Raw genomic sequence first — 27,633 nt, 5'->3', positions numbered from 1 at the left:
GTCTCTTAAAATGTCTCTATTGTATCAGCCTCTACCACCACCCCCACAGTGTATTTGGGGCACCTATTACTCTCTTTTTTAAAAAAAAAATGACCTCACCCCTGAATTTTCTTCTAGTTACCTTAAATGGATGTATTGGCTATTGCCGCCCCGGAAAAAATGTACTGGACTCCCATACTCTTAGACATTTCTATCAAGTTGCCTCTCATCCTCTTGTCACTCCAAAATGAAAAACCCTCGCTCGTTCAAAGGCATGTACTCTAATCCTTGTAATTCTTATAATCTCCTTTGCACTCTCTCTGAAGCTTCTATATTCTTCCTATAATAAGGCAACTAGAACAGAACACAATACTCAGCATAGTCCAACCAGTGGGTCATGAACTTAGTCCCCTGAAAATGAAGATCAACACCTTGCCCGACAACTTTGAAGGATCCATGGATTTGGACCCCAAAATTCTGCTGTTCTTCCACACTGCTAAGAATCTTGTTATTAACCTTGTGCTCCATTTTCAGGTTCGATCTTCCAAAGTGCATCACTCACACTTTTCTGGAGTGAACCCCATTTGTTACTTCTCCCTCCAGCTCTGCATCCTGTCAAACCACAACATTCTGCACTATCCACAACATCGTGAAACTTTATTTCATCTGTAACTTTACTAACCCACCCTGCCACTTCCTCATCGGGGTCATTTATAAAAATCACAGAACAGATCCCTGCAGAACACCATTGGTCACCAACCTCTGGGCAGAATGTGCTCCATCTATTACCGCCCTCTGTTTTGTGGGAACAAACCAGTTCTGCATCCATGCAGCCAAGTTTAAATGGAGTCCATTCCTTATGATTTTCTGGATGAGTCCACCATGGGGAGTCTTGTCAAATGTTTTACTAAAATCCATAAGTACTATACCCACTGCCCAACCTTTATCAGTTTGCTTTGCCACCAAAGAAGTTTGATACGTTGGCTGCTACCTCTGAATATGTATTTTTTCTGTTTAATTTATTGCTGAATCATTCACAGATTTTCATTTGCCCTGAAGTTGTGTTTGTGCATTTCCTTCAATGCTGTCTTTGGGGGTAGATTTCTGCTTGAGCTGGTTTCTCAGGGCAGTTGGCCATCTGACAGAACTGTGACAGCTGATGATGCTCCTCCCTTGGCTCACTGGCTCTCAAAATTATTGTTTAAATTGAATTTTTGTCAGTGTCATAGGAATACACACATGCAATCATACATACGTGCAAACAGAATTTAAAACACTAATAAAATGCTTCAACCAACATACATCAAAGTTGCTGGTGAACGCAGCAGGCCAAGCAGCATCTATAGGAAGAGGCGCAGTCGACGTTTCAGGCCGAGACAATGCTTCACTTTTTTTCCCCCCAACAACCAGTCTCCTTCATTTTATTGGGCCCATTGCAGTTCAGTGCATGTTTTTTTTGCTTGAAAATATACAGAAGCTCTACAAAGAGTCCAAAAGCAACACAGGTGTTCTGTGGCTAGCACCTTGCTAAGTAGAAGCTTGTGCTATGGCATCTGCTCTGCACACAGTAATGGGCACATCTGCTGGCATGTCTATGTGGGTCACAATGGAAGACTTGCATCTTGTCTTTTCTAATTAGATTGCACACAGTGACAAAGCCAATCCAAGACACAAAGAACATGAGTAGATAGTTTTGCTATGAGTGGAGTTTGGGTAAATTTGTTGTATCAGTTTGAAACTGAATCTAAGCCCATAGGTTTATATGTTGCTATAATTGTGTTTCTGGTAAAAAAAAAACACACTTACATTGCGAGAAGTTATGGTTATTTCAGCCAGATTTTCTGTTTCCTTCAATGTTTAATCTTACTCAAATTTGATGCACGCTGTACATTCAGTTGCTCACTTAGCATGACCCTAAATATGTCCTCTCATATTTAAGCCATTGATTGATATATCATTGTAGATGGAGACCTTTTAATTTTTGTTCATTTAATTTGGCCCTAAGTGAGAGTGCAGAGGAGCTGCCAGCACAAGTGGTGCATGCGAGCTCGATTTCAACGTTTAAGAGAAGTTTGGAGAGGTTAATAATGGAGAGGTTTGGAGAGGGTATGGAAGGTCATGGTCCCAGTGCTAGTTGATGGACAAGGCAGTTTAAATGGTTTCAGTATGAACTAGATGGACAGAGGGCCTGTTTCTGTGTTGTACTTTTCTATGTCAATGACTTTAATGTTTTAAAATAACACTTTTGTTACTTGCTTTAAATTTTATTTTCTTGATATCCTTTTTTTTCTTTTCCACCCAGTAAGTCTCATCTACTTCATTACTTTGTTTCTTTGAACTTTGAGGCTGTTTTCTTTACTGCGAAACAAGCGTATTTATAGCATTGTGGTCTTTAGCATTCTCCACGTTAATCTTGAAGGCCGTAAATTTCTTAAAATCTAGTAGATGTGATAATTCATCAGATTATCTTTTCAGTTTTTTTCATATATCCATGTCATATCAAAAATGCATGCATGGGTGTTGTGCTTTATTTTTAAATAATTTAAATTTAATTTTTAAACTTTTTTCTGGGTAAATAAGGGCTGAAGAGAACTAATCATGATAGTATGTCTGGTTAGTTGGTAGGCAGTTTGGCTGTTGACTACCATTTATTAAAGCCTAGTTGACTGGAAATAGCTGATAAAATAAAAAGGTGAGCCTTCAGAGTGAATGAGGTTAAGCATAGGATCCTGGTGGACCCATTGTTTTAGCCTGTACTTGTCCCACAGAGGGTATTTTCCCTGCCATTTAGCACTTTCTCTGCTTACCAAATTTCTTCCCAAATATGTCCACCTCCACCTTTAATACCCTCGGCCATTTTGACATTTTCCATTGAATTTCTCCACCTCTAGTTCACCTTCATGCTCAATACCTCTGCATCTCCAGTCCACGCTGTAAAGGGTTTGTCATTTGTATCAGGGAGAGGTTTGATCCTTCATCACTACTCTTCTTCACATGGTTGAACTCCTCCCTTTTCCAACTCAGAGGTGTAGTTATGTCTGACTCTTTGTGGTATACTCAGAACAGGCTTTGTTTCAGTACTACTCGGATCCCTTCAGTTGTTCATCATAACCCCTCTCTCACGTTTCTGATACAAGTTGACGTCTGTAAAGTTTTATCCCCTTTGCTGCACACACAAAAAGCTGGAGGAATTCAGCAGGTCAAGCTATGGAGGGGAATAAGGTCTCAGCCCGAGATGTCTCTTCATTCCTCTCCATAGCTTCTTCCTGACCTGCTGAGTTCTTCCACCATTTTGTGTGTGTTACTCTGGATTTCTAGTATCCGTGGAATCTCTTGTGTTTATCATCCCCTTTGTTGCCAAATTCAACTCTGCTCTCACTTTTATGTGGTCTATTTCTGAGTCTTCCATTTGCTTTCTTGGCTTCTGTAAACTAACCCCTGAGATGGAGAAGGCTCTGGGAACCTGTGAGCTTCCCTATTGCACTATCGGCAATGTGTTGACTAAATCTCTTTCTACTTCCTTTAATGACTCCACACATCTCTTCAGTTTCTCCAGATCTGTCGTATCTGTTTATCTTATCTAACCTCCCATTTCAGCCATCTGAGGGAGTTTGTTCTTTCAGTGACTCTACCATTTTCAGCAAAACTCACTTCTTTACTTTTGCAACTCTCGATTATACTTTCTCTTGCATTTTGCACTTCCCATCATCTAGCCCATCATGCTCTCCTAGTGAAGCAGCAATTTATGTAGTCCACAAGGTGCATCTTGGCTTCCAGTTATCTTTCTTATTCCATTCTCTATCTGACCTCTGCCTTTAGCTTCTGTTAAAATGAAGCCCAACCTAAGCTTGAAGAACAGTATCTCTTCAGGTTATGCATGTTCTATCCCTAGAGGTTTGGTAATGTTACACAACCTACCCTTCCAATTTGTGTCATATTGGGAAATTGTGAAGTCATTCATTCACTTTGAATGCTGCAGAAAAGCAGATTATTTATTAAGTGGTAAGAGATTTGGTAATGTTGCTATTCAAAAGGATCTGAGTAAAATCACAAGTTCCTGAAGGTGATTGGAGGTGCAGCTGGAAGTAAACAATACTTCTCATTACCCAGACTCCCAAATAAAAGGTCATTGATCTGTAAATAGGTTTTTCTGCTTCACGTTTTCCATGACCTGCTTATTATTTTCAACATTTTCTTTTATTTCTGGTTTCCTGTAATTACAGTGCTTTGCTTTTCTCAGTTTCAGCATTACTTTCCACTTCTTTCCTCATCACCCCTTCTTAATTTCTCCTTTAGACACATCAACTAGCAAGACTTCACTGCTTTTTTTCAGCTGCACTGTTACAAACTACAGCTTTCAGTTTCTCCACTCATAACCTATTCTGCAACTTAAAATATGCTAATGTTTAACTTTCCTTAGTCTGGGTCTATCCTGAATTAATCTTCACAGATGCTGCCTGTATTTCCTCTATTTTTTAATTTCTATTTTGGATGCACACGTGTTATGTAGGACACAAAATCTCCAAATTCGTGTAGGAAAGTTCCAGAATTAGATGATTTCATATTTGTTGCTAAAATTGTTTTTTTTTAAAAAACCAGTTAAGATAAGGGTAAAATAAAGTGAGTTGCCTTTTATTATTATATCCAGGTTTAGTACCAGGAAAATAAATCAATGTGAAAATCGTATACCATTTCCATAATGGTTCATTCTGCACTTGACAGTTTAATTTCAGTTTAAGATGATGAGTCTTAAATGTCTTGCCAAATCTCTGCAAACTCAAAAGAAGTAGAGGCGTTGCTGTGCTTTCTTTGTAATTGCACTTGCAGGCTGACTCCAGGATAGGTTCTCTGAAATAGTAATACCTAGGAATTTAAAGTTACTAACCCTCTCCACCTCTGATCCTCTGATGAGGATTGGCTCCTGGACCTCTGGTTTTCCTCTCCTGAACTCTACAATCCGTTCCTTGGCCTTGCCGAGATTTGAGTGAGAGGTTGTTGTTAAGACACCACTTAGACAGATGTTCAGTCTGCCTCCTACATGCTGATTCATCACCACATTTGATTCAGCTCGTGACAGCGGTGTCATTCGAAAACTTGAATATGGCATTGGAGCTGTGCTTCATAAATGTTAAGCAGGCTAAGCACACAGCCTTGTCGTGCACCTGTGCTAATGAAGATCATGACAGATATGTTGTTGCACAAGGAGGTATTGGGGCCATGGTCTCAGAACTAATTAGTTTTGAGGGAATGATGATATTGAATGCTGAACTGTAGTTGATGAAAGAACGTCCTGTAAGTGTATTGGAGCACCTAGCTGTCCTTCTACCTGCGTACAGGCAGAGGCTAAAGAGCAAAGCTTTCAGAGATGAGGACAATAAATAGGTGGTTGCAGGAGGCAGAGGAGTGGCTCCTGCAACCACCTATTTGTTGTGGTTGCAGGAGCCACTCCTGAGTCAGCGGATTGGGCCATGGTTCAAGCACTCGTCTAGAGGTCTGAATGAATACAGCATGGTTGTAACAGACTTCTATTAAAACAGCTGTAGACAAGTGTGTCCCCACTAAATCATTTAAGAGTCTTCCCCAATCAGAAGCCCTAAATGAGCCATGATATCTGAAATCTGTTGAGGACCAGATCAGAGGCATTCGGGTCTGGAGACCAAGAAAGGTACAAAAGGTCCAGGTACGATCTTCAGAGAGCCATCTCGGGCAGTGTGGAAATTTCATACCAAACTTAAATCCAAAAAGGCTGCTCAACAGCTATGTCAGGGCTTGAATGCTATCACCTCTTAGAAAGTTAAATCAAGCCACATGTGACACAGCAGGGCTTCTCTTCCAGATTAGATCAATGCCTTCTATGCTTGCTTTGACCATCAGAACATAGAGGAACCATCACAAGCCCCCCACATCCCCCAATGATTCTATGACTTCAGTCCCACAGAAAGCATCTGGACTAGATGGGGTATCTGGCCACATACTAAAGACCTGTGCTGATCAGCTGTCTGGAGTGTTCACTGAATGTGTGGTTAGAATTTTTGAGATGGTAGTTTAGGACTAGCCAGTTGATATGATGTTTATAGACTTGAGGAAGGCCTTTGATGTGTTACAGCAGAGATAATAAAACACAATTAAAGCATGTAGATTAAGGATTAACAGTCGAGAAATAAATATTAAATAAGCCATTTAAAATGAAAGGTGAATGCCACAGGGATTGGAGCTGAGTCTCCAGCTGTTCACCACTATCAGCAATTTTGATTTGGAATGGGGGGTCATGTACATCATTTAAATAGTTTTTAAAAAAGTAGATGACATTGGTGTTCAGAGAGACTTGATAAACTTGGATGGTGAATCCTGATAATTCAATCTTCCGTCCGTGGTCTCACTTTACACCGCACGCTGTCGGACCAGTGCTGCCAGGATAATCAAGGACACAACCCACCCAGCCAACAGACTTTTCGTCCCTCCTTCCTCAGGGAGAAGGTTCAGGAGCTTGAAGACTCGTACAGCCAGATTTGGGAACAGCTTCTTTCCAACTGTGAGATGACTGCTGAATGGATCCTGACCCGGATCTGGGCCGTACCCTCCAAATATCCAGACCTGCCTCTCGTTTTTGTTTTTGCACTACCTTACTTCCCATTTTTCTATTTTCTATTTATGATTTATAATTTTAAATTTTTAATATTTACTAATTTTGACTATTTTAAATATCTTTAGCATTTAATATTTGTAATTCAGAGAGTGTGAAGCAGAGAATCAAATATCGCTGTGATGATTGTATGTTCTAGTACCAATTGTTTGGCGACAATAAAGTATAATAAGACTATGGAGGGTCAGTCACTGAGTATGTTAAAGACAGAGATCAAGGTACAAGGGGAATTCGGGAAAATGGAATCAGAGCAGGAAAGAAGTGCTGAGATATGGATCAGCCATGATCATACTGAATGGCAAATTATGTGCAAGGGAATAAATTACTCACTCCTATTTATTTTCCAAAGGAGCTACAACCATTTTCCTTAGAGTAAAGTATAACCCCAATGATTTAATTGTTTCTTTTCTCCCCTCAATGTGCCGTGACTTCAGATTTGCCAGTAACCATTAAGCTTCTCCAAATCTTGCCCTGCACCTTCAAATTTATTAAAGGATTTTGAATTTTTATTTTTGGTAATCACTCATCATAAACTAGCATCTCATTCACTGATATTGTACACAGTAAATCTGTCACCCTTAGTTGATCTGACATACATGTGTGCAGATAAATTTTCTTTTATTGTTGACTCTTGATCTGGTTAAGAAATCATGTCGTGTGTCATTCAATTGTATCACAGTGGAGTAGTTCAAGATGATGGCTTCCAATGGGTATTATATGTTAAGGATTAGAATCCGGTTTATTATTACTGACATATTTCATGAAATCAGTTGATTTGTGGCAGCAGTACAGTAAATACATAAAATATACTTTAAATTACAATAAAATGTATTAAAAATTAAATGAGCAGTGCAAAAAGAGAGCACAATGGTGAGGTGGTGTTCATTGACTTTTCAGAAATCTGATCGTGGTAGAGAAGCAACCTTTACAAAACATTGAGCATGTGTCTTCAGTTGCTGTACCTTCTTTCTAATGGTGGTGATGAGAAGAGGGCATGTCCTGGGTGGTGAGGGTCCTTTTAGAGGCATCACCTTTTGAAGTCTAATGGGTCTTGGGTCACTCATATTTTATGATGTTAGTCTTTAAGAGCAAGTAACAGTACCTTTATTGCTTTGTTGAAGATATGTTTTACAAAATCTTGATGATTTTGTCTTGGACGTTCTGCTCACTCTTCTACATGTATGTTTCGGTCATGTGTATTTTGTTGTGTTTTTCAGAAATGATATAAGCTTCAAATATTAATTGCTGAATTGCAAATAATCTACCTGAACTGTTGTTTCTGTGACTGTGCATGTCATAATTAGTTGCTTCAATAATTACACATTGTATTAGTTTTTGCTCCTGGAATACTTCATCTGGAGTATCGACAGATGTGGCTAACAGTTAAATTTCCAGTTGTTCTGGCTCCAAGGCTCAATTTCCCACTATCTAAATAACTTATTATGGCTCCTCCTGCACTTTGCATTAGTTATCTTCTTGTTCATTTCAGGTTTCCTGAGAATCATCTTCATTCATGCTATTAGCTCCATTGCCTCATCTGATAACTTCTATTCAGAATTTGTTTAATGCCCATCCTTTTAGGTGTTTGTCCTTCAGTGCATCTTGGATAGTTATTACACTTCTTGCTCTGCTAAATTACCTAATGCTGAGCCTTCTGCGTCCTCTGCAGTTGGCCATTCCGCCTTAATTTAGTAATACACAAGTAAAATATTTCACTTAGATCCAACCCCAGATGGTAAACAAAAACCTAGACTGATACCTTTTCCACCTGGTTCTTGAAAATGTTAATTTACTCTATGCGTTTTGTTTTTTTGCTACCCCTCTGTTAATGAGGCTGTTTTAACTTGAAAAATCTTGATTTTTTTTCTACACCAATTGTTTCTGATTAAATACCTTGATGAATATTCAAGTACTTAACTTGTACTTTGAAATTTGGACCCAGGTTATATAACAAAAGCAAAACTCAGTAGTTTGCCTGCAGACACATCTGTAGCCCCCTTTGCTGCTAGATTGTATAAATTGGCCCATAATTTCCTGCCTTAATCCTTTCTCATTTTGTTAGAGTGGAACATTTGTTTTAATAATCCTTTGGCACAATAAATTTCTGTTTTCAAGCTTATTTTGGTACATCTTTATTATTAGCTTTTCCCATTTCTTTCCTTGTTTGCATGGCATTGAGTTTATATTTTTGTAACACCTTAATCCATGTTACCTTTTAATTTAGATGCTTCTGAATATACAACTGGCATGGTGGCTACTTCTGATGTTGAGTGCAGTTTTTCTTGTTAACTCTATTCCCTTGGGTCTTTCGTCTTTTCTCATGTAGCTTAGAAACGCTATGTAAGATACTAGACCTAGTTGTAGAGTAAGATATCAACTTGTGTCCTGAGAGTGCATATGTCTCTTAACTTGTGCTGATGTCCATGGTTTACTAATCACAATTGCTATTCTTATTTGGTCTGATTTTACGAAATGATTTGATCTATGGCAAGAAGAGGTTTGTTAAGGTTGCTTGTACTTTGCAGTTGAGTCATTTTAATTGGTGATTCTTTCAGTAGAATTAACATGAACTTTTATTTAAAAATCAATTGAATCATCAATCTAATTTGTGTTGTAAGCTATCTTTGAAGATTTATTCTGTGCTTCCTGTGAAGTTGAATTGATGCTGACTTAACAAAAACTATGATATTGTCCACCAAATTCCTCAATATTTAGCTGTTCTGACCACCCCCAGGTCATGCTGATTTCCCCCTTCCAACGCTGAACACGTTAATGTTCTGTAAAGCCATTAATTTTCTTTGTTATGAGTACTAAAGGGCACAGATTTCATATTGTTTCCAGCTTGTTGAACTACTGTCAACTTGCATTAAAGAAGGATTTTACTGTTTTGGATAGCAGTTTGGAAATGCATTCTCTCAGTTTTTTTAATCCGAATTGGAATAGTACAGCTAGTCTATCTCTAGTACTAAAAGGAATCTCCATTCTTTTCCTCAGAGGAAATTTTGGAGCGGCAGAAAGCAAAAGAAGAAGCAGAGTTGGAGGAAGTTAAGCGAAAAGCAGCAGATCAAGCAGAGAAAGACAGGCAAGAGAGTGGGGATAATACCCAGATGGATATTGAGAAAAGCAAAGAAGCATCAGAAGAGCAAACTGAAGAGAAGGACAAGGCTAGGAATGAGACTGAAGAAAATGTTCAGGAAAAAGGCACAGAAGGTAACTGATGTTTACCCCTGTAAAGTCATACTGGGTTACTTACCAGCAAAAAGCAGGGGTTTCCAACCTTTTGTATGCCATGGACACTTACCATTAACCAAGAGGACCATGGACCCCAGGCTGGGAACCCCTGCTGCTAGAAATATTACAAATTGTTTTTGATTCCACTGAATTGAGACAGTTTGTTCCTGTTAGTCTGTAAAGTAGTTTGAGGATTCAAATGTCTCCTGAGTCATTAATAGTTGAAACCAGACATTAAAACCACTCTACCAAAATAAATGTGCCGATTGCTGAATATACTCAGCCGATCAGGCAGCATCTGTGGAGAGAGGGGCAGGTAATATTTTAGGTCGTTTCCGTTCATCAGAACTACTGCATTGCAGTGAAATTAGTTCCAGATCACAAATGGAGCAAAAAAATTAGTCTTGTATTCAGAAGAATCTGATTCAAGTTTTCCTGGTCTAAGTTAATGGAAATATATGCGGCATCACATTTATGAAAGGTTCAAATCCCAAATGAGCCTCTGAACTTGAAGTTGATTTTCAATCAGTTGCTGTCATTATAAAGAGGGTATATTGCTTTCTTTACCAGTAAATTGCTTTTATTGAGCAGCTGTGTTAAAGCTGTCAGACCCAACATGCAGGCACCTTAACCAGGTTGTACTTGAAATCATATGGAAACAATATTGTCCAAAGAAGAAAAGGGTGAGGATAGCAATACAGTTGCTGATTTTTGTTCTTCCTTTCCTTTTGGGTATCACATTTAATATTCAATTTTTACCAATCCTGCTGATGAATTTCATAATTATGAAAAAAATGTCATGGATTGCTTTTAATGTAACAGCCAGCAAGGGCGACTTTTAATCTGTTTTGAAAGAGGTTTAATAAAGCCAGATGGCATTCCATGCAATGCAGCATTTTTTGAATTGAAAATAAGATTCAAATCAGTTGCTGTCATTATAGCTCGTATCTTTTGTAAAGAAACAACAGAGTGTCAACTTGTGAAATATTACCAGTGGTGGTCAAGGTTAAACTTTGGAAGCAATTATTGCACCTGTTCATTTGTTTCGAGCATTGTTGGCTTTAGGGAAGTTAAAAATTGCTCAGTGGTCCTTTTATGGTAAAACCTGTGAAAACTCTATACATGTTAGACTGAATTTGGTAATCTTTATTATTTTTTTCTTAATTGTACAATATGAAAGGAATTCCAATCTCAATTTGTGAGAATTCAAATATTTCCCAATAGTTACAGACAGGGATGTATTCAAAAGGTGGTGCTTGTGTTCTACATTTTGCTATAGACCCCACATCTAGTGGAGATAACCATAGTTCGGGAAGTTCTGAGACATTGAAGAATGATGGCAACAGCCAAAATCCTTCTACAGAGGAAAATAAGACTTCCCCGTCGAAGGATACTGCAGAGAATGAGCTGGCAAACTCTGAAGCTGAGAAACTACCAGAGGAGAAGAAATTGGCAGTCGAATCAGTACAGCTTACCATGGATAGAACAGGTACATGAGGTTACTCAGAACCTTTGGGGGAACGTAATTTTTATCTGGACTCATTCTAAGCGACAAAACTACTTTCCTTGCAGAAATCATTCACAAGTTTTTTGGTTTTATTTCTTTGAATTGCAGGCTGCTTTTCTGTCTGCCAACATATCCATCAACAAAATAATAAAGCATATGACAATTCACTGAATCTGCTAACATTCTGGTCAAATCAAAAAATATAGCACGTCTTTTGAGCTTTTCTCTTGTGACTGAGTTGTATTTTGATTGTAGCTTTTATATTTATGTTTCCTCTGTCCTTGAGTTTGTTTCTGCCTTCACCCAATGGGTCTGTGCATTAAATAGAAATTTATCACTCCACCAACAAGTTGTTTTTTTCCCCATTCTCATACTATCACCATCATCATTGTGTTGCTTTGAAACCTCGTGGCTGTTTACCTAACTTGGGGCTTAAACTCAAAGCTGGCCTTTATATGCATACTCAAAACGCATAAAGCATGGTGCAGAAATTTTCTCCATAAGTTGTAAATAACTCATAATGAGCTTGGACTTATGAGGGACTGTCAAATACTTGGTTGCATGCATATGTGCTAATTTGGCCAGCGAAAATGCAGGCTGTTGAAAAAGCATGCCATCGTGGAAAAGGGGCTTGGGAATACAGGTGTTAACAGAAAGGCAAATGATAAATATTATGTGACATTAAGGTGAACAGCATGCGGAATATAAAGACCACTTTTTTGTGTATCATGTCCTTTGTCCTTATCCAGGATAGGCTCTCCTGTATTACAGCTGATTGGGTAATGGTACTGATTTCTTAAATTACTACTCCAAAATTTGAGATGTGGAATAAACTTCACTTTCACGGAGCATATTTAGAAAAATAGTAAATAAATGAATGCACTATTTTTCAACACTCATTTCACAGATCACATAGGTGTGTGATGGAAAATTGTGAGGCAGACTATGTTCTAGGAAAGCAACCACAGGCTTGTAATCCAGAGGATCATCTGTGTTTGCTTCTTTGACACCAAGTAACCAAGCTCATAACAAATATGCTTCTAAATGTACACATTGTCCGGATACTCAGCTCATCATGTGTAGCTAACAGGAATATAAATTTCCTGTATGTTTCTCTGTTTAAATTTAATCAAAATAATTGCATGAAGAGATAAATTTTTGTATAAGTTTACACAAAACAATGGTTGGGTTAACTTGATTATAATATAAGTAGTTTTGAGTGCTCTTTTATTAAAAGAGAGAGTGTTCAATATGTGTATAATTACATTATAGAATAAGCAGAATGCCATCAAATGTTGAACCTAATGACATTTCAATTGTTGCAGTTCTGTCCTTTGGCCTTGCTGAAGGCCAGGTGGGGATGTAGGAAAAATTTGAAGTTGTTTAATAAATTACCAATTATGTAACTTCTAGTTGATTCCCCCTCGCCTTGTGGAGTTCATATGTAGAGCGTTATGAATAAGAGATATCCCTACCATTAATATCCTAGAGATCACCATTGGCCTAATCTCAGCTGGACTAGCCACACAAAAAGTGGCTGCCTGAGAAGCTCTTGAGGCCCTAAGTTCCTCCTGACACTCGAAACATTTTGCCACTTACAAAGTATAAGTCATGATTATGATGAAATGCTCTCCACTGCCCTGGATAAGGGTAGCTCTGACATAATTAAAGGTGCATGCAGGATAAAGGAACACATTTGGTTGAAATCCCATCTATTACCTGAAATATTAATTTACTTTATTTTACCACTTGTATAATGTGGCGGCAATCTGCTGCTTAGGAACTGCATTGTCATTACCTTCCACTGCTATTCTTTCAGCACATCATAAACCTACAACCTCGAGCAACACACACAAAATGCTGGAGGAACTCAGCAACTCAAGCAGCATCTTTGGAGCTGAATAAGCTGTCAATATTTCAGGCTGAGACCCTTCACATCAGAGCTTCAATTAACATTAGAAATCAAAAAAGTTGATTTATAGAATCATAGAACACTACACCATAGAAACCGGTCTTTTGGTCCATTTAGTCTCTGCCGAAACATTAATTCAACCAGTCCCATTGACCTGCACCTGGGCCATAGCCCTACATGCCCCTCTCATCCATATACCTATCCAAATTTATCCTGTATGTTGAAATCAACCCCGTATCCACCATTTGCACTGCGAGCTCATTTCACGTTCTCACTACCCTTTGAATGAAAAAATGTTTTCAGGGCAACAGGGGTATTGTCCTTAAACATTTCACCTTTCACCCATGACCCCTTGTTATAGTCTCAGTGGAAAAAAGCCTGTTGCATTAATCCTATCTATCCTTCCCATAATTTTTGTATGCCTCTCAAATCTCCCCTCAATATTCTGTGTTCTGAGGAATAAAGTCCTAACCTATTCAACCTATCCTGATAACTCAAGTCCTCAAATCCTGAAACATCCTTGTAAATTTCCTCTGCACTCCTTTAATCTTATTTACATCTTTCCTGTAGTTAGGTGACCAAAACTGCGCACAATCCAAATTAGGCCTCACCAGCATCTTATGTAATTTCAGTTTAACATCCCACCTCCTGTACTTGATACATTGATTTACGAAGGCCAATGTGCCAAAAGCTTTCTTTATGACCCTACCTACCTGTGATGCTACTTTCAAGGAATTATGGAACTGTATTCCCAGAGCTGTCTGTTCTACCGCACTCCTTCATGCCCTACCGCTCACCGTGAAAGATCTACCCTGGCTGGTCCTCCCAAAGTGACACAGCTCACACTTGTCTGCATTAAATTCCCACTGCAAGCATTGATAGTATACCCCAAATCTTGGTGTCATCCGCAAATTTACTGATGCAGTTTACTACATTATCATCCAGATCGTTGATATATATGACGAACAACAATAGACCCAGCACTGATCCTTGCGGCATACCACTAGTCACAGGCCTCCAGTCAGAGGAAGCCGTCTATAACCACTCTCTGGCTCATTCCATCAAGTCAATTTCTAATCCAAATTACTATTTCATCTTGAATGCCAAGTGACTGAAACCTCTTGACCAACCTCTCATGTGGGACCTTGTCAAATGCCTTGCTAAAGCTCATGTGGACAATATCCACTACCCTGCCTTCATCAATTTTCTGGGTAACTTCCTCGAAAAACTTTTGAGATTGTTTAGACACGACCTACCAAGCACAAAGCTTCAAGATAGCAAACGCCCCTCCTCTGTAATCTGTATAGGATCCATGACCTCGCAGCTGTAAGGCCTAACATCCATAGACTCTGTGTCCATCTCCCAAGTAAATGCCTTTCAAGATTTCACCACTCTTTCGACTCCATGCATAGATTGCCACTCTGATCTTCTAGAGGGTCAATTTTCTCCATTGCTATCCTTTTGCTCTTAATATATTTGTAGAAATCCTTAGGAGTCTCCTTCATCTTGTTTACTAGAGCAACCTCATGTCTTTTTGCACCCCCCCCCCCCGATTTCCTCCTTAAGTGTTGGGTGCCATGCTAGCACAGCAGTTAGCGAGACACTATTACCGCTCACGGCATTGGGGTTAATTCCAGCGCCCTTCTATAAGGAGTCTTTGTATGTCCTCCCCAGGAATAAGAGGGTTTTCCCTGGGTGCACTGGTTTCTTCCCACAGTCTAAAGTTGTACCAGGTAGTTTAATTGGTCATTATAAATTATCCTGTGGTTTGTCAGAGGTTGCTGAGGCAGCATGGCTTGAAGGGCTGGAAGGGCTTATTCCATGCCGTATTGCTAAATAAATAGTGTTCTCTTGCATTTTTATACACAAGTACTTCATTTGTTTGCGCCTCTCTGTAGCTGCTATGCATTTCCCCTTGTTTTTCTTAACCAGGACTTCGATATCTCAGGAAAACCAAGCTTCCATTAACCTGTTATCCTTGCATGTTATTCTGACAGGAACATACAAACTGTACTCTCAAAAATTTCAATTTTGAAAGCCTCACACTTAAATGCACCTTTGCCAGAAAATAACCTGTCCCAATCCACACTTGCAGGATCCTTTCTGATACCATCAAATTCTCCAATTTAGAATCTCTTCTTGGACCACACCTATCCCTTTCCATAATAATCCTGAAACTAATGGCACTATGATCATGCAAAGTGTTCCCCTACACAAACTTCTGTCATCTGCCCTGTCTCATTTCTTAATAGGAGATGTAGTATCACACTTTTTCTAGCTGGGACTTCTATGTACTGATTAAGGAAACTTTCCTGAACACATTTGACAAACTCTTTCCCATCCAACCCTTTTACAGTATGGGAGTCCCAGTCAGTTTCTGGAAAGTTAAAATCACCTACTATACAACCTTGTGTTTCTAGCAACAATCTGCAATCTCTCTAATAATTTTCTCCTCTAAATCTCAGACTATTGGGCTGTCTAAAATATAATTCCATTAATGTGGTCATACCTTACTTATTCCTTAGTTCTACCCATAAAGCCTCACTGGACAAGCTCTCTAGTCTGTCCTGACTAAGCACTACCATGATATTTTCTCTGACTAATAACACCACCATTCTTCCTTTAATTTTTCCCACTCAGTCACTTCTAAAACTATGGAACCCCAAAGTGTTGAGCTGCCAGTCCCCTCTCTCCTGCAACCAAGTCTCACTAGCAGCTACGATGTCATAATTCCACGTGCTGGTCTATGCCTCAAACTTATCTGCCTTTCCTACGATACACCTTGCATTGAAGTATACACAACTCAGAACATTAATCCCACCTTTTGATTCCTGACCTTCTATTATCTTTTCTGGCACTCTGGTTACCATCCGCCTGCAACTCTGGTTTAAATATGCCCAGGCAGCACGAGCAAACCTTCCTAGTAGGATATTAATCCTCCTCCAGTTTAAATGCAAACCTACCTTCTGTAAAGTGCAACTGAATCAATAGGCTGTTAATGATGCAAAGATCTGAAGCCCCTCCTCCTGCATCAACTCCTTAGCCACATGTTAAACTGTATGATCTTCCTATTTCTGGCCTCACTGACAAGTGACATGGGTAGCAATCCTGAGGTCACGACCCTGAGAGTTCTGTCCTTCAAGTTAGCAGCTAATTCTCCAGACTCACTTTGCAGGACCTTATCACCAATTCTACTTATATCATTGGTACCTACATGGACCACGATCTCAGGCTGTTCACCCTGCCACATTAGAATGCTGGAGCCTCGATCTGAGATATCCCTTGACTCTGGCACCTGGGAGGTGACATACATCCAGGAATCTCATTCTAGAAACATAGAAAACCTACAACACAATACAGGCCCTTCAGCCCACAAAGCTGTGCCAAACATGTCCTTACCTTCTTACACACGGAACTTCCTTTCTGTACCCCTAACTAATGAAACCCCTATCACTACAACTCCCCTCTTCTCCTCTTTCTCTTCTGAGTCACAGAGCCAGACTCAGTGCCAGAGACCTTTCCCCTGCTAGGTCATTCCCCCTGTCCCCAACCAACAGTTTCCAAAGTTTCCTGTTATTGAGGGGAATAGCCATTGGGTACTCTGCACTGGTGGCTTATCCCCTTTCCCCCTCCTGATGGTCACCCAGTTACCTGTATCCTGCATCTTGGATGCAACTACATTCCTATACCTTCCTGTACGTCCTGTCTATCATCAACCCCGATTCTGAGTTCATCCAGTTCCAGCTTCAACTCCTTAATACGGTGTTAAAAGCTGTAGCTGGATACACTTCTTGTAGATGCAGTCGTCAGGGACACTGGAGGTTTCCCTGCCTTCCCACATCCTGCAAGAGTCCATTCCATTACCCTGTCTGGTATCCCCACTGCCCTAAATGTGCAATATGAAAGAAAGAGTAACAAAAAAAATCTAGCTTCTTGCTGAAGCCTCAATGAGCCAAAGCCTCAAGTTTCCTAATCTAACTCTGGCCCACTCACACAATGGCTGCTCTGCTTAAAGCTAACTTTTATTGGACATTGCCAAGTGCCTAATTATGTGCAATCCAATGTCTCCTTTAGAAAGTGGTGCGCAAAATCTGCCAACTGCCCCTGCTCACTTCTACACTTTCTATCCCTCCAGGCAATCTAGTGATTCCTTGGGACTATGCTGCACAAAATGTGCTGACTGCTCCCACTCACTTCTTTTAAACTCTCTCTCCCTCTTTGCAATATGATGATTCCTCAGGATTATGCCGCGCAAAGATGTGCAAATATTTAGGATCAAACAGTTCTTCACGCCAACTCTTCAGTTTAAAAGATGGTGCCTGGCTCAGATCCATTTGCTTGTCTTGTTTCTGAATGCTCATATTACATCTGTTTACTAAACAATGAAAATACTAAAAGGATAACATTTTATTGCTAAACCTGGCATGAAAGCAAGTTGCTCTGTCTATGTACGTGAAGTATTCTAAAATTTGCTCCATGACATCTGTATCTCACATTACTTTTGTCTCCCATGTTTTTATTTTAGTTAAATACTGTTTATGCTGTTTATGTTAAACACTGTTTATGCACTTCAGAATTCATTTCATTCAATCATATCTTTTTAGATTATATGGTCTTCTAATTAGAGTGGTTTAAATTTAGTGCCTATTCTCTGCAGGTCCCTGTAATAGTGGATTGGAGACAGAATTTGTCCTTATTTATTATATACATTTTTCTGCAGTGGGAATAAGCATTCAAATGGTGGTCTAGTACAGTTGAATTTAAGGAGTTAAAAACTGCATTGTCTTCAGTTAAAAACTTAAGAGAACATGAAAATAAGTTTGATCAATTTCTTTTAAGTTCCTTTCTGTAATGTTCATAAGTGCAGAATCAGGTCTACTGAAGTGATTGACATGGTTTCAAGGTGATTATTTTTAGAAATGGAAGGGAGATGTGCATGGTTTTTTTCAATGTCAAAGGTTAATAATATTTTTCCCCACTTCCTTAGAAGACAGTGGTGAAAATTCTACTGACTCTACCGCCACAGCCATGAAAATGCTTCCACCTTCATTGTCTGCTGATGATAGTAACAGCAATGTGGATATGTCCATTGAGACATCCACTCAAGAGGCCAGTTACAAGATATCTGAGGATTTGGAGAATATGGAGGTGTCCTCCCAGTCTCCAGCCAATGGTCAGGAAGACCCAGGTGATTTTATTTAATTCATAGAAATTTTGTAAATGTGAAAGGAATACCAAAATATCATGGAAGTACAGATCAAGCTTCAGCACTGGTGAGGGTTTTACATGATAGTTCTGCTCCATAAAGTTGTGTGTTTAATTTTTTAAATTATAATTTGGAGCATTTCAAACTTATCACAATATGATATTGGAAGATGATGGGGTTTCAGCTAAGTCAATTTTCCAAAAAGTGATAGAACATGAAACTGTTTCACACAAGAATCGGTCATTTGGCCTACATAAAACAGCTGAGCCCCATGAGGGATATTTGATTACTGGGAATTTCTCCACCTCTTTGACCAAATGGACCACTTTAAGCATTGTATATAAATGTACAATTATTTTTGTAATTTTATTTTCCATTCTGTTTTAAGTAACAGAATTGTTCCCCCTTCCTTTCCAGTCCTGATGAAGGATCTTCGCTCGAAATGTTGACTATTTATTCTTTTCTGTATATGCTCCCTGACCTGCTGAGTTCTTCCAACATTTTGAAAATGTTGTTTTGGATTTCCAGCACCTGCACAATCTTTTGTGTTTATGATTTGTCACCTTTGATTATTTTACAGTATTTGTATTAGTTTTCTTATCTATCTATTATATGGTGTGCCTCTATGTATAAAATACTTCAGATCATCCACTTGACACCGGCCTAATTTCTAAACTCACCTCGTGATGGGAGATTTATGCCAAAAGTTTCAAGAACATTAATACTTTATTGCAAAGTGAATTTTAGATATTTAATGGTGTTTTTATGGAGACTGCATTTAATCAATAAATTTAAAGCACATCGACTTGGCCTGCAGTGTTGAATGTGTGTGAGTGGTAAATGATAGTGTATCTGGGACTGTTCTTTGATTCGAGTGTGCACTACCATTGACACCTGTGAATTGAATATTTGCTGTAGAATCAGTAGAACTCGGAAGTGATAAAACAAATGGCGAAAATGGTGATTCTTCTGAAACTGGTAAAGGCTCATCTATCCTAACCAGGATGGTCACAAGGTTACGGAATCCTGACAGCAAGTTGAATCAGCTGAAGAGTGCACAGGCTGCTGCTGCAGCACATGAGGCAAATAAATCATTTAAGGAAGGCAAAGAGGTGAGAACCGAACTTCACTCTTCTTTGGAAACTGTGTTTATATTTAATTATTTTTTGTTCTTATCCTAAAAATGCAAACTTTGTTATGAAAATTTCTTTTAACGCTAAATCTGACCTTGCTTCCTGCTCTTCTTTTAAGCACTGTTTAAATTGATTTCGGGCATCTTTTTTCTCCCAAACTATGGAGTAAGAGGCAGCCTTTTAGGTTGCATCCAGAGTAGATGTATTCTTTCCTGGATAACTTTCCTCCAGCTTCTTATCAGTTCCTGCTATGGAATTTCAAACCATCTTGTACTTAAATTTATTCTGTTGTGGGTAAAACTGTAGCTCATAGTGCCAGAATCCATTCCTGATTACCATCGAACTAAGGGGGTAGTTAAGGTCTGGCCACATTGGCAAGTAACGTATGGACCGTATGTGCAATCTGAGGATGGCAGATTCCTTCCCTGAAGGTAGATTTTTCTGATAATCTGGTACTTGTATGTCATTTAAATTGATATTTAGTTTGTACATTCCAATTCGATTTAATTATCATGAAATTCTGTATATACTCCATCTAAGTTTGAATTTGTGTCTCAGGATCAGTGTTCCAGAATCTGACTGCTAGGACAGTAATTGTAACTACTGTCTCACTATATTCGTGTCCACATGGCCAAGAGCAGAAACAGGAATATAATCTATATAATCTCCAGTCCCCCTTTCCAGTTGTGAAATATGATGTTGCTCATTTGCCCTATATGTCTTCCCAAAGAGTCTTAAAACAAATATTCATTTTAAAGCAGTTTAGTTAAGAGTAAATGGGGCCAGTGTGAATTTGAGGATTGTATTAATATAAAAGAGTAAATTTGGCTAATTTTTCCTTTTCAGGTCCTGGTGGTAAATACTCAAGGGGAAGTCTCTCGCTTGAACACAAGGAAAGATTTGGTGATGAAAGGAATTGTGAATAATTTGTTTAAGTTAGGTCAAGAAGGAAAATATCGTGTCTACCAAAATCAATATAGCACTAGCACCTTGGCACTCAACAAGCATCAGCATCGAGAGGACCATGATAAGCGGCGGCATCTTTCTCATAAATTCTGCATGACCCCTGCGGGCGAGTTCAAATGGAATGGTGCTGTGCATGGATCAAAAGTACTTACAATATCTACTTTAAGGTTGACCATTATCCAACTGGAGAATAATATCCCATCGTCATTTCTGCATCCGAACTGGGCTTCACATAGGTGAATGGGATTAGTTTCTTTGTGCTTTTCCAGATAAGTCATGTGGAAGTTCAATTTGTGTTTTATTTTGTGCTACCTCAATTTCCTTTGAAATTTATAAGAAGGAGGTGAATGGGTAAGCCTTTTTCAACCCAAGATAACAGTTGCATTTCAGAAATATAAACACTTCTGGAAGTTTTTCTCCTCTGTGTTCCTCGTGATCTTGCGTTGATGATTTATATTTGGACGAATTTCCCAAACTGTCATGTTAAAATTGGCATTTTCTGATCCCATCCTTGCATGTAATGCAAGTGCACATTTGTAGCAAAGGGTGTTTAACTATGAATTCCATGCATTTTCTCTTTCTTACTGAAGTACAAAGAGACTGTTTTCTCAGTGCTTTTTCATGTCGCTGAAAAAGGTGAAAGATACAGCTCTCTTGTCTGTGAGGCATAGTACATCAGACTTACTAAGTTACCAGAGTACTCCAGGTTTTATTCTGATTTCCAGCTACTGATGCCACAAGTCAAATAAATATTTAAATGAACATTTTAACGAGATACATATGATATATATTAAATATTGTAATCAATGTGATTTAAACATTTTTAGATCTAATTGGATAAAAGCAGTCCAGATGTGCAATAAACCAAGAGAATTTGCACTAGCTCTTGCTATCCTTGAATGTGCAATCAAACCTGTCGTCATGCTTCCTGTCTGGCGAGACTCTTTAGGACATACCAGGTGAATTCTGATTCCTTTATTTTGAACTTTTTAACCTTGGCTTGAGACTTCTTAGAAATAAAATATTGCCACTTAACAGGTCTCTGTTAATTCTTACATTGTGTATTAATTTTTATTTTGCATGATTAACCATTGAAAGACAGTTTGCATGTCAAATCATTTTACACAATTAGAAAGTAAAAGAGAAGTTGATCTATATTGCTCTTCTGGTCTCTTGAATGTGCTGAGTAACTTAGTTATTTAATACACTGCTGCCATGCTTAATACTCGATGTTATGCTCCCAGAAGTGTGAGTAGTCTGTCAACACATAGACTGCAGTTAAGGTACAGAGCAGTTGCATTGCTCTTCCCAACCTGCCCATTATTAGCCCTCGCAGACGGCCACTCCACACCAAGTCACGAGTGATTCATTACTGTGCGGTACCAGCAGAGGGCAGGGATTAAAGGCAGGTTCCCAGGACAGTGATGCAAGGCATGCAGACAAAGTAGATTTTCTTTAGAAGTTCTATAGGCTCTGTGTCCGAACGTTTGTGATGAAGGACTATAATCCTGCAATGAACTAGCACTCTGAAGGATACAACTAAATTACTACAAATGTTCAGAATCAAGTTTATTATTACTGACGTATCATGACATTTGTTGTTTTGAGGCAGCAGTAGGTTGCAATGCAAAAAATACTATTTAGTAATGGTAAGAAATATATAAAAATAAATTATACAAAACACATTGATGCAATCATAAAGAATACAACTACAAACATTTGTACATTTACGCAAGTACTTGTGAAACTAAGAAATGCAATTGTGTTGTACCAAACTATGTTGACCTCGACTTGCTTTTGAGAAGACTCTTCAGGATCGATCAGAGTATGCTGTTCTGGAGTTATCCTGCCAGTCAGATGCAGTGCAGCATTTGTCATTTGTCCTATTTTCTCAGTTTGCTTGTAGTTCATACTGTATTAAAAGCCAAGAGCTATTGGTGTTTTAAACTGGTAAAGGATATAAACATCACTTCAGAAGGATTCCAGTAACTCTGATTTACTAAAAGCAGAAAGCGGTGATGTTGATTTAGGAAGATATTAAAAGAACATCCTGACTTTCCCACAGCAAGAGGTGCTGGTTACTTTTCGTATATTTCAAAAGCACTTAATTTCAAAGTGACAGAGTCTGTTTATTCTTGGTATAGATGAGAATAATTCACAATGTAAATAGTACCTAAGATGGAGGGATGTAGGGAAGAAAATGAGCCATTGCAGCATAAAGTAAACAAGTCGGCATGTAGTACCAAAACTAATATAATGCATTAGTGCAAACAGCTTGGTAAAACCAAGGAATTGATTGTAGTCTTCAGGAAGGGGAAGACAAGGGAACGCACACAAGTCCTCTTCAAGGGATCAACAGCGGAAAGGGTGAGCAATTTCCTTGGTGTCAACCTCCCTAAAGATTTGTCCTGGGCCCAACATATTGATGCAATTACAAAAAAAGGCATAACAGTAGCTTTGTTTCATTAGGACTTTGAGGAGATTTGGTATGTCAGCAAAGACTCACCAATTTCAACAAATGTACCATGGAGAGCATCACTCACAACATGCTGGAGGAACTCAGCAGGTCGGGCAGCATCCGTGGAAACGATCCGTTGACGTTTCAGGCCAGAACCCTTCGTCAGGACTGTAGAGGGAAGGGGCAGAGGCCTTATAAAGAAGGTGGGGGGAGGGTGGGAAGGAGAAGGCTGGTAGGTTCTAGGTGAAAAACCAGTAAGGGGAAAGATAAAGGGGTGAGGGAAGGGAGGCAGGGAGGTGATAGGCAGGAAAGGTGAAGAAAGAATAGGGGAAAACAATGGGTAGTAAAAGGAGGTGGAACCATGAGGGAGGTGATAGGCAGCTGGGGAAGGGGGCAGAGTGACATAGGGATAGGGGAAGGGAGGGGGAGGGAATTACCGGAAGTTGGAGAATTCTGTGTTCATACTAAGGGGTTGGAGACCACCTAGACGGTATATGAGGTGTTGCTCCTCCAACCTGAGTTTAGCCTTGTCATGGCAGTAGAGGAGGCCATGTATGGACATATCTGAATGGGAGCGGGAAGCAGAGTTGAAGTGGGTGGCTACTGGGAGATCCTGTCTGTTTTGGCGGACGGAGCGGAGGTGCTCGACGAAGCGGTCCCCCAATCTGCGTTGGGTTTCACCGATGCAGAGGAGGCCACACCGGGAGCACCGGATGCAATAGATGACCCCAACAGTCTCACAAGTGAAGTATTGCCTCACTTAGAAGTACTGTTTGGGGCCCTGAATGGTGGCAAGAGGGGAGGTGTAGGGACAGGTGTAGCACTTGCGCTTACAGGGATAAGTGCCAGGGTGGGAGATCGTGGGGAGGGACGTGTGGATCAGGGAGTCGCGGAGGGACCAACCCCTGCGGAAGGCGGAGAGGGGTGGAGAGGGAAAGATGTGCTTAGTGGTGGGGTCCTGTTGAAGGTGGCGAAAGAGTGTTCTAACTAGTTGCATCACCATTTGGTATGGAGGGGTCACTGCACAGGACTGGAAAATTCTGCAGAAAGTTGCAAACTCAGTCAGCTCCATCATGGGCATTAGCCTCCCCAGCATTAAGCATATCTTCAAAAGGTGATGCCTCAAAAAGGTGGCATTCATTATTAAGGACCACCATCACTCTGGGCATGCCCTCTTCTCATTGCTATCATCGAGGAGATACAGGAGTAGGAAGACATGCACTCTATATTTTCTTCCCCTCTGTCATCAGACTTCTGAATGGACAATAAACCCATGTACACTACCTCACTTCCCCCCATCTTTTTGCATTGTTTATTTAATTTTGTGTGTGTATTTATATATTTGTAATTTATATTTATATTATGTATTGCACTTAAAGCTGCCACAAAACAACAAATTTCACAACATATACCATTAATATTATACCTGATTCTGATCTTGAAAAATAGTATCGTTTACCATATTATTTATAGGGTCTTAATTTTTTTTGGTAAGTCTCTAGTGGTATAAAACATCTGCAAAATCAGTCACTTTAAGAGGTGGAAAGTTTAGTCCTTTTTGCTGAATTGTGCTCTTTGAGCTTATTCTGTAACAATTATATTTAATTTTCCAGTATGCTAAATCTTTGTACTCCATTAATAACAGATTACATCGGTTAACATCTGTTGAAAGAGAAGAAAAAGAAAAAATCAAAAAACGTGAGCGGAAACAGGAGGAAGAGGAAGTTATGCAACAAGCTACCTGGGTGAAATATACCTTCCCTATCAAACATCAGGTGGGTTATTGTAGTTTACTGTTTGTTCATGCACAGGGTATGGACATTGCTTCAAGGCCGGCATTATTTCTGGTCCATCCTTGTAGCCACAAACTGAAGAGGCAGTTAAAATTTCAACCAACTTCGTTGGTCTCGAATCAGAAGTAGGCCAGACTAGAAAAGGAATAGGGGTTTTCTTCTCTGAAGACATTAAGGAGCCACATGAGTCTGATCTGGTGGCTTCAAGGTCACTATTGCTGAAACTGGGTTGTCATTTCAGATTTTATTTTGTGAATTGATATTAAGTTTCTTGCCTAACATGATGGAACTTGGAACACCTGTCTCTATACAATGGTCCAGGCTGCTAGATAACTATCCAGTAACTTTTAGTGTTAGTAAGAAGTCCATTACCTGAAACTGGTTGGGTATGCTTCATTTTTCTTGCATATATAAACAACTAATTATTGGATCACAAGTTTGAATCTCAGATTTTGTGTAGATTTGTGACATAAGATCAGGGCAGCATCTTAAACTGCCCATTTGAGAGGGTGCATTTTTTTGTATCTTTGAACAACATAACATCGACGCTTTTTCTTTTAAGTACTTAGAATTAGATTTAATATTCATGCAGGTATGGAAACAAAAGGGAGAAGAATATCGCGTGACAGGATATGGCGGCTGGATGTGGATTAGTAAAACTCATGTCCATCGTTTTGTGCCTCGGCTACCTGGAAATACTAATATTCATTATAGAAAGGCACAGGAAGGTGCGTTTGTTGCATTTATAGTTAATGACATTTTTGCTTAGCTTTGAACTTGAATCATTTTCAATATCTTGACAATTCACATTTCATTAAATCATCATGCACTGCCATTATTAAACTTGAAAAATAATTCCAGTTCGTTATACCTGAATTAACTGGAATTCAAACCCCCTAAGTTTTATACTCTAAAGACTTAAAACATAAAATGTTTGATGATACTGAATTGTGGGAATACTGTCCTTTCAGGAATATTCTCAAAATGCCATGGTCTCATCGGTCCTCTTGCCCAAAATTGAAAGCTTTTGCATTATTCATAAAGTGTAGGGAATTCTTTACAACATCATTGATGTCGCTTAATCAACTTCACTGAAATGGATCTGATGGTTATGCCCTTCTCCAATACTGTACAACTGAATTTTTTTTCTCCTACAAACCTTATCTGCATGAATGTTCATAATATTTTCATTTCGTACCTGACAGTATTTATTTCTGAAAACGTGGACATTTCCAGTTGAGAGAACTTTCATCCTATGCTGTCTGTAAGGAGTTTGTATGTTCTCCTGTGAGCTGCATGGGTTTCCTCCATGAGCTCTGGTTTCCTTCCATCGTCCATAGATGCACCATTTGGTAGGTTAATTGGTCATTGTAAATTGTCCTTTGATCAGGCTTGTGTTAAAGGCTGCGTTGCTGGCTGGAAGGACTGTTCTGTGCTGTCTCTCAAAATAAAATAATAAATGAACCCAAACAGGTATACTTTCAGAAACGAGAAAATCTGCAGATGCTGAAAATCCAAGCAACATGCACAAAATGCTGGAGGAACTCAGCAGGTCAGGCAGCATCTATGGTCAATGTTTCAGACCAAAACCCTTCATCAGATCTTGGTCCAAAATGTTGATTGTTTATTCTCATTTATAGATTCTGCCTGACCTGCTAAGTTCTAGTACCATTATGTGTGTGTTGCTCTGGGTTTCTAGAACCTGCAGAATGGCTTGTGTTATACTTTCAGAGTGCAAGTTTTTCATGCTAGAATGGAATTAAAATTTTCTGAACCTTTGAGTTAATGTAATGTTATGGAAGTTGCTTCAAATGTGTAGTTACCTTAAATCTGAGTTTTGATGCTGATTATTATTAAATTAGCGTGAATGAAGATGCAAGTGCTTTGGTCTAATGTAATGGCTATTTTGATAATCTATTAGGTCTGCTGAAAGATGGCTCGGGCCTGAATGAAAATGAGAGTTCCTCTGGGGTGAAAACTGAATCTGAAACTTCTGAGAAACACTGTTCCTCTCAAGATTCTAAGGATCTCCCAGAAAATGACATAGTCACAGACAAATCTTTTGAGATAAAATCAGAAGAGGAAGAAAAAGTAGAAGAAAAGGAGGAAGTAATGCAAATCGATGCGAGTCCTGAGTCACAACAAACTGAAAAGAAAGGTAAAGGTTCTGTATGGGTAAACTCTGTCAGCAAGTGATCACTGTGAACAAAAGGATTTAAACTAAATGTATTTCTATTCTTTATGATCCCCATCAAATTTCTCTCACATTACAGTAACACCAACTTTGATGATCATTCCCAGAAATCAGACACCATATTGTCCTGGTGGAGATATGAATGAGTGCTCTCTCCCCATTATTGACTTTTTTATTTGACCCCTCCCTGGCATTGGTAACAGTCCTGACGCCTACCTCTGGGCGGTTGATAAATTCAGCGAACCGTTCCACTGTGTACCCAGGTATTGTTCTCAAAAGTAGACACAAAACTAAATCTGCATATAAATGTAGTTTTCTGATTTTTGTGCATTCAGTTTTTGACCTGTTTGTCTCTTTTGTGAAAAAATGCCATTGTAATACAATGATGTCACTGAAATGATATTGTTTCAAGATAGATCAAACTAATTAAAATAGATGATGTAAGGCTGACATTTGTACTATATTTACTTTAACCTGATTTAATGGATAACAGGATGTTGCTTTAATCCAGAAATACAGTAATAAATCAATGAAATTAGTTCAGACAAGAAGTTATGAAGATTAAATTGCATTAGAATTTTGTCATACATCAATGAAAATTAACGTGTGTG

At 39.0% G+C, this 27,633-nt stretch overlaps 1 protein-coding gene across 11 annotated transcripts in view; it reads left to right on the top strand.

Annotated features, from left to right (window-relative positions):
• The window catches only part of bptf (bromodomain PHD finger transcription factor), a 177,377-nt gene that overhangs the window by 69,685 nt on the left and 80,059 nt on the right, over positions 1-27,633 (top strand). For 9 of the 11 annotated variants that reach the window (XM_063030609.1, XM_063030611.1, XM_063030606.1 and 6 more), the window contains exons 4-12: positions 9,617-9,832; positions 11,133-11,342; positions 18,260-18,460; positions 19,397-19,590; positions 20,458-20,813; positions 21,405-21,536; positions 24,681-24,810; positions 25,421-25,556; positions 26,750-26,986. In XM_063030609.1, coding sequence (XP_062886679.1) covers positions 9,617-9,832; positions 11,133-11,342; positions 18,260-18,460; positions 19,397-19,590; positions 20,458-20,813; positions 21,405-21,536; positions 24,681-24,810; positions 25,421-25,556; positions 26,750-26,986 — 1,812 coding nt within the window. The remainder of the gene's footprint in view (positions 1-9,616; positions 9,833-11,132; positions 11,343-18,259; positions 18,461-19,396; positions 19,591-20,457; positions 20,814-21,404; positions 21,537-24,680; positions 24,811-25,420; positions 25,557-26,749; positions 26,987-27,633) is intronic. The other 2 variants (XM_063030608.1, XM_063030610.1) reach the window with 2 other exon arrangements.

The sequence above is a fragment of the Mobula hypostoma genome, chromosome 22 (genome assembly GCF_963921235.1).
Source record: "Mobula hypostoma chromosome 22, sMobHyp1.1, whole genome shotgun sequence".
Taxonomy (NCBI): Eukaryota; Metazoa; Chordata; class Chondrichthyes; order Myliobatiformes; family Myliobatidae; genus Mobula; species Mobula hypostoma.
The sequence above is the reverse complement of the archived record's forward strand: the minus strand, read 5'-3'. Positions and strand labels throughout refer to the sequence as shown.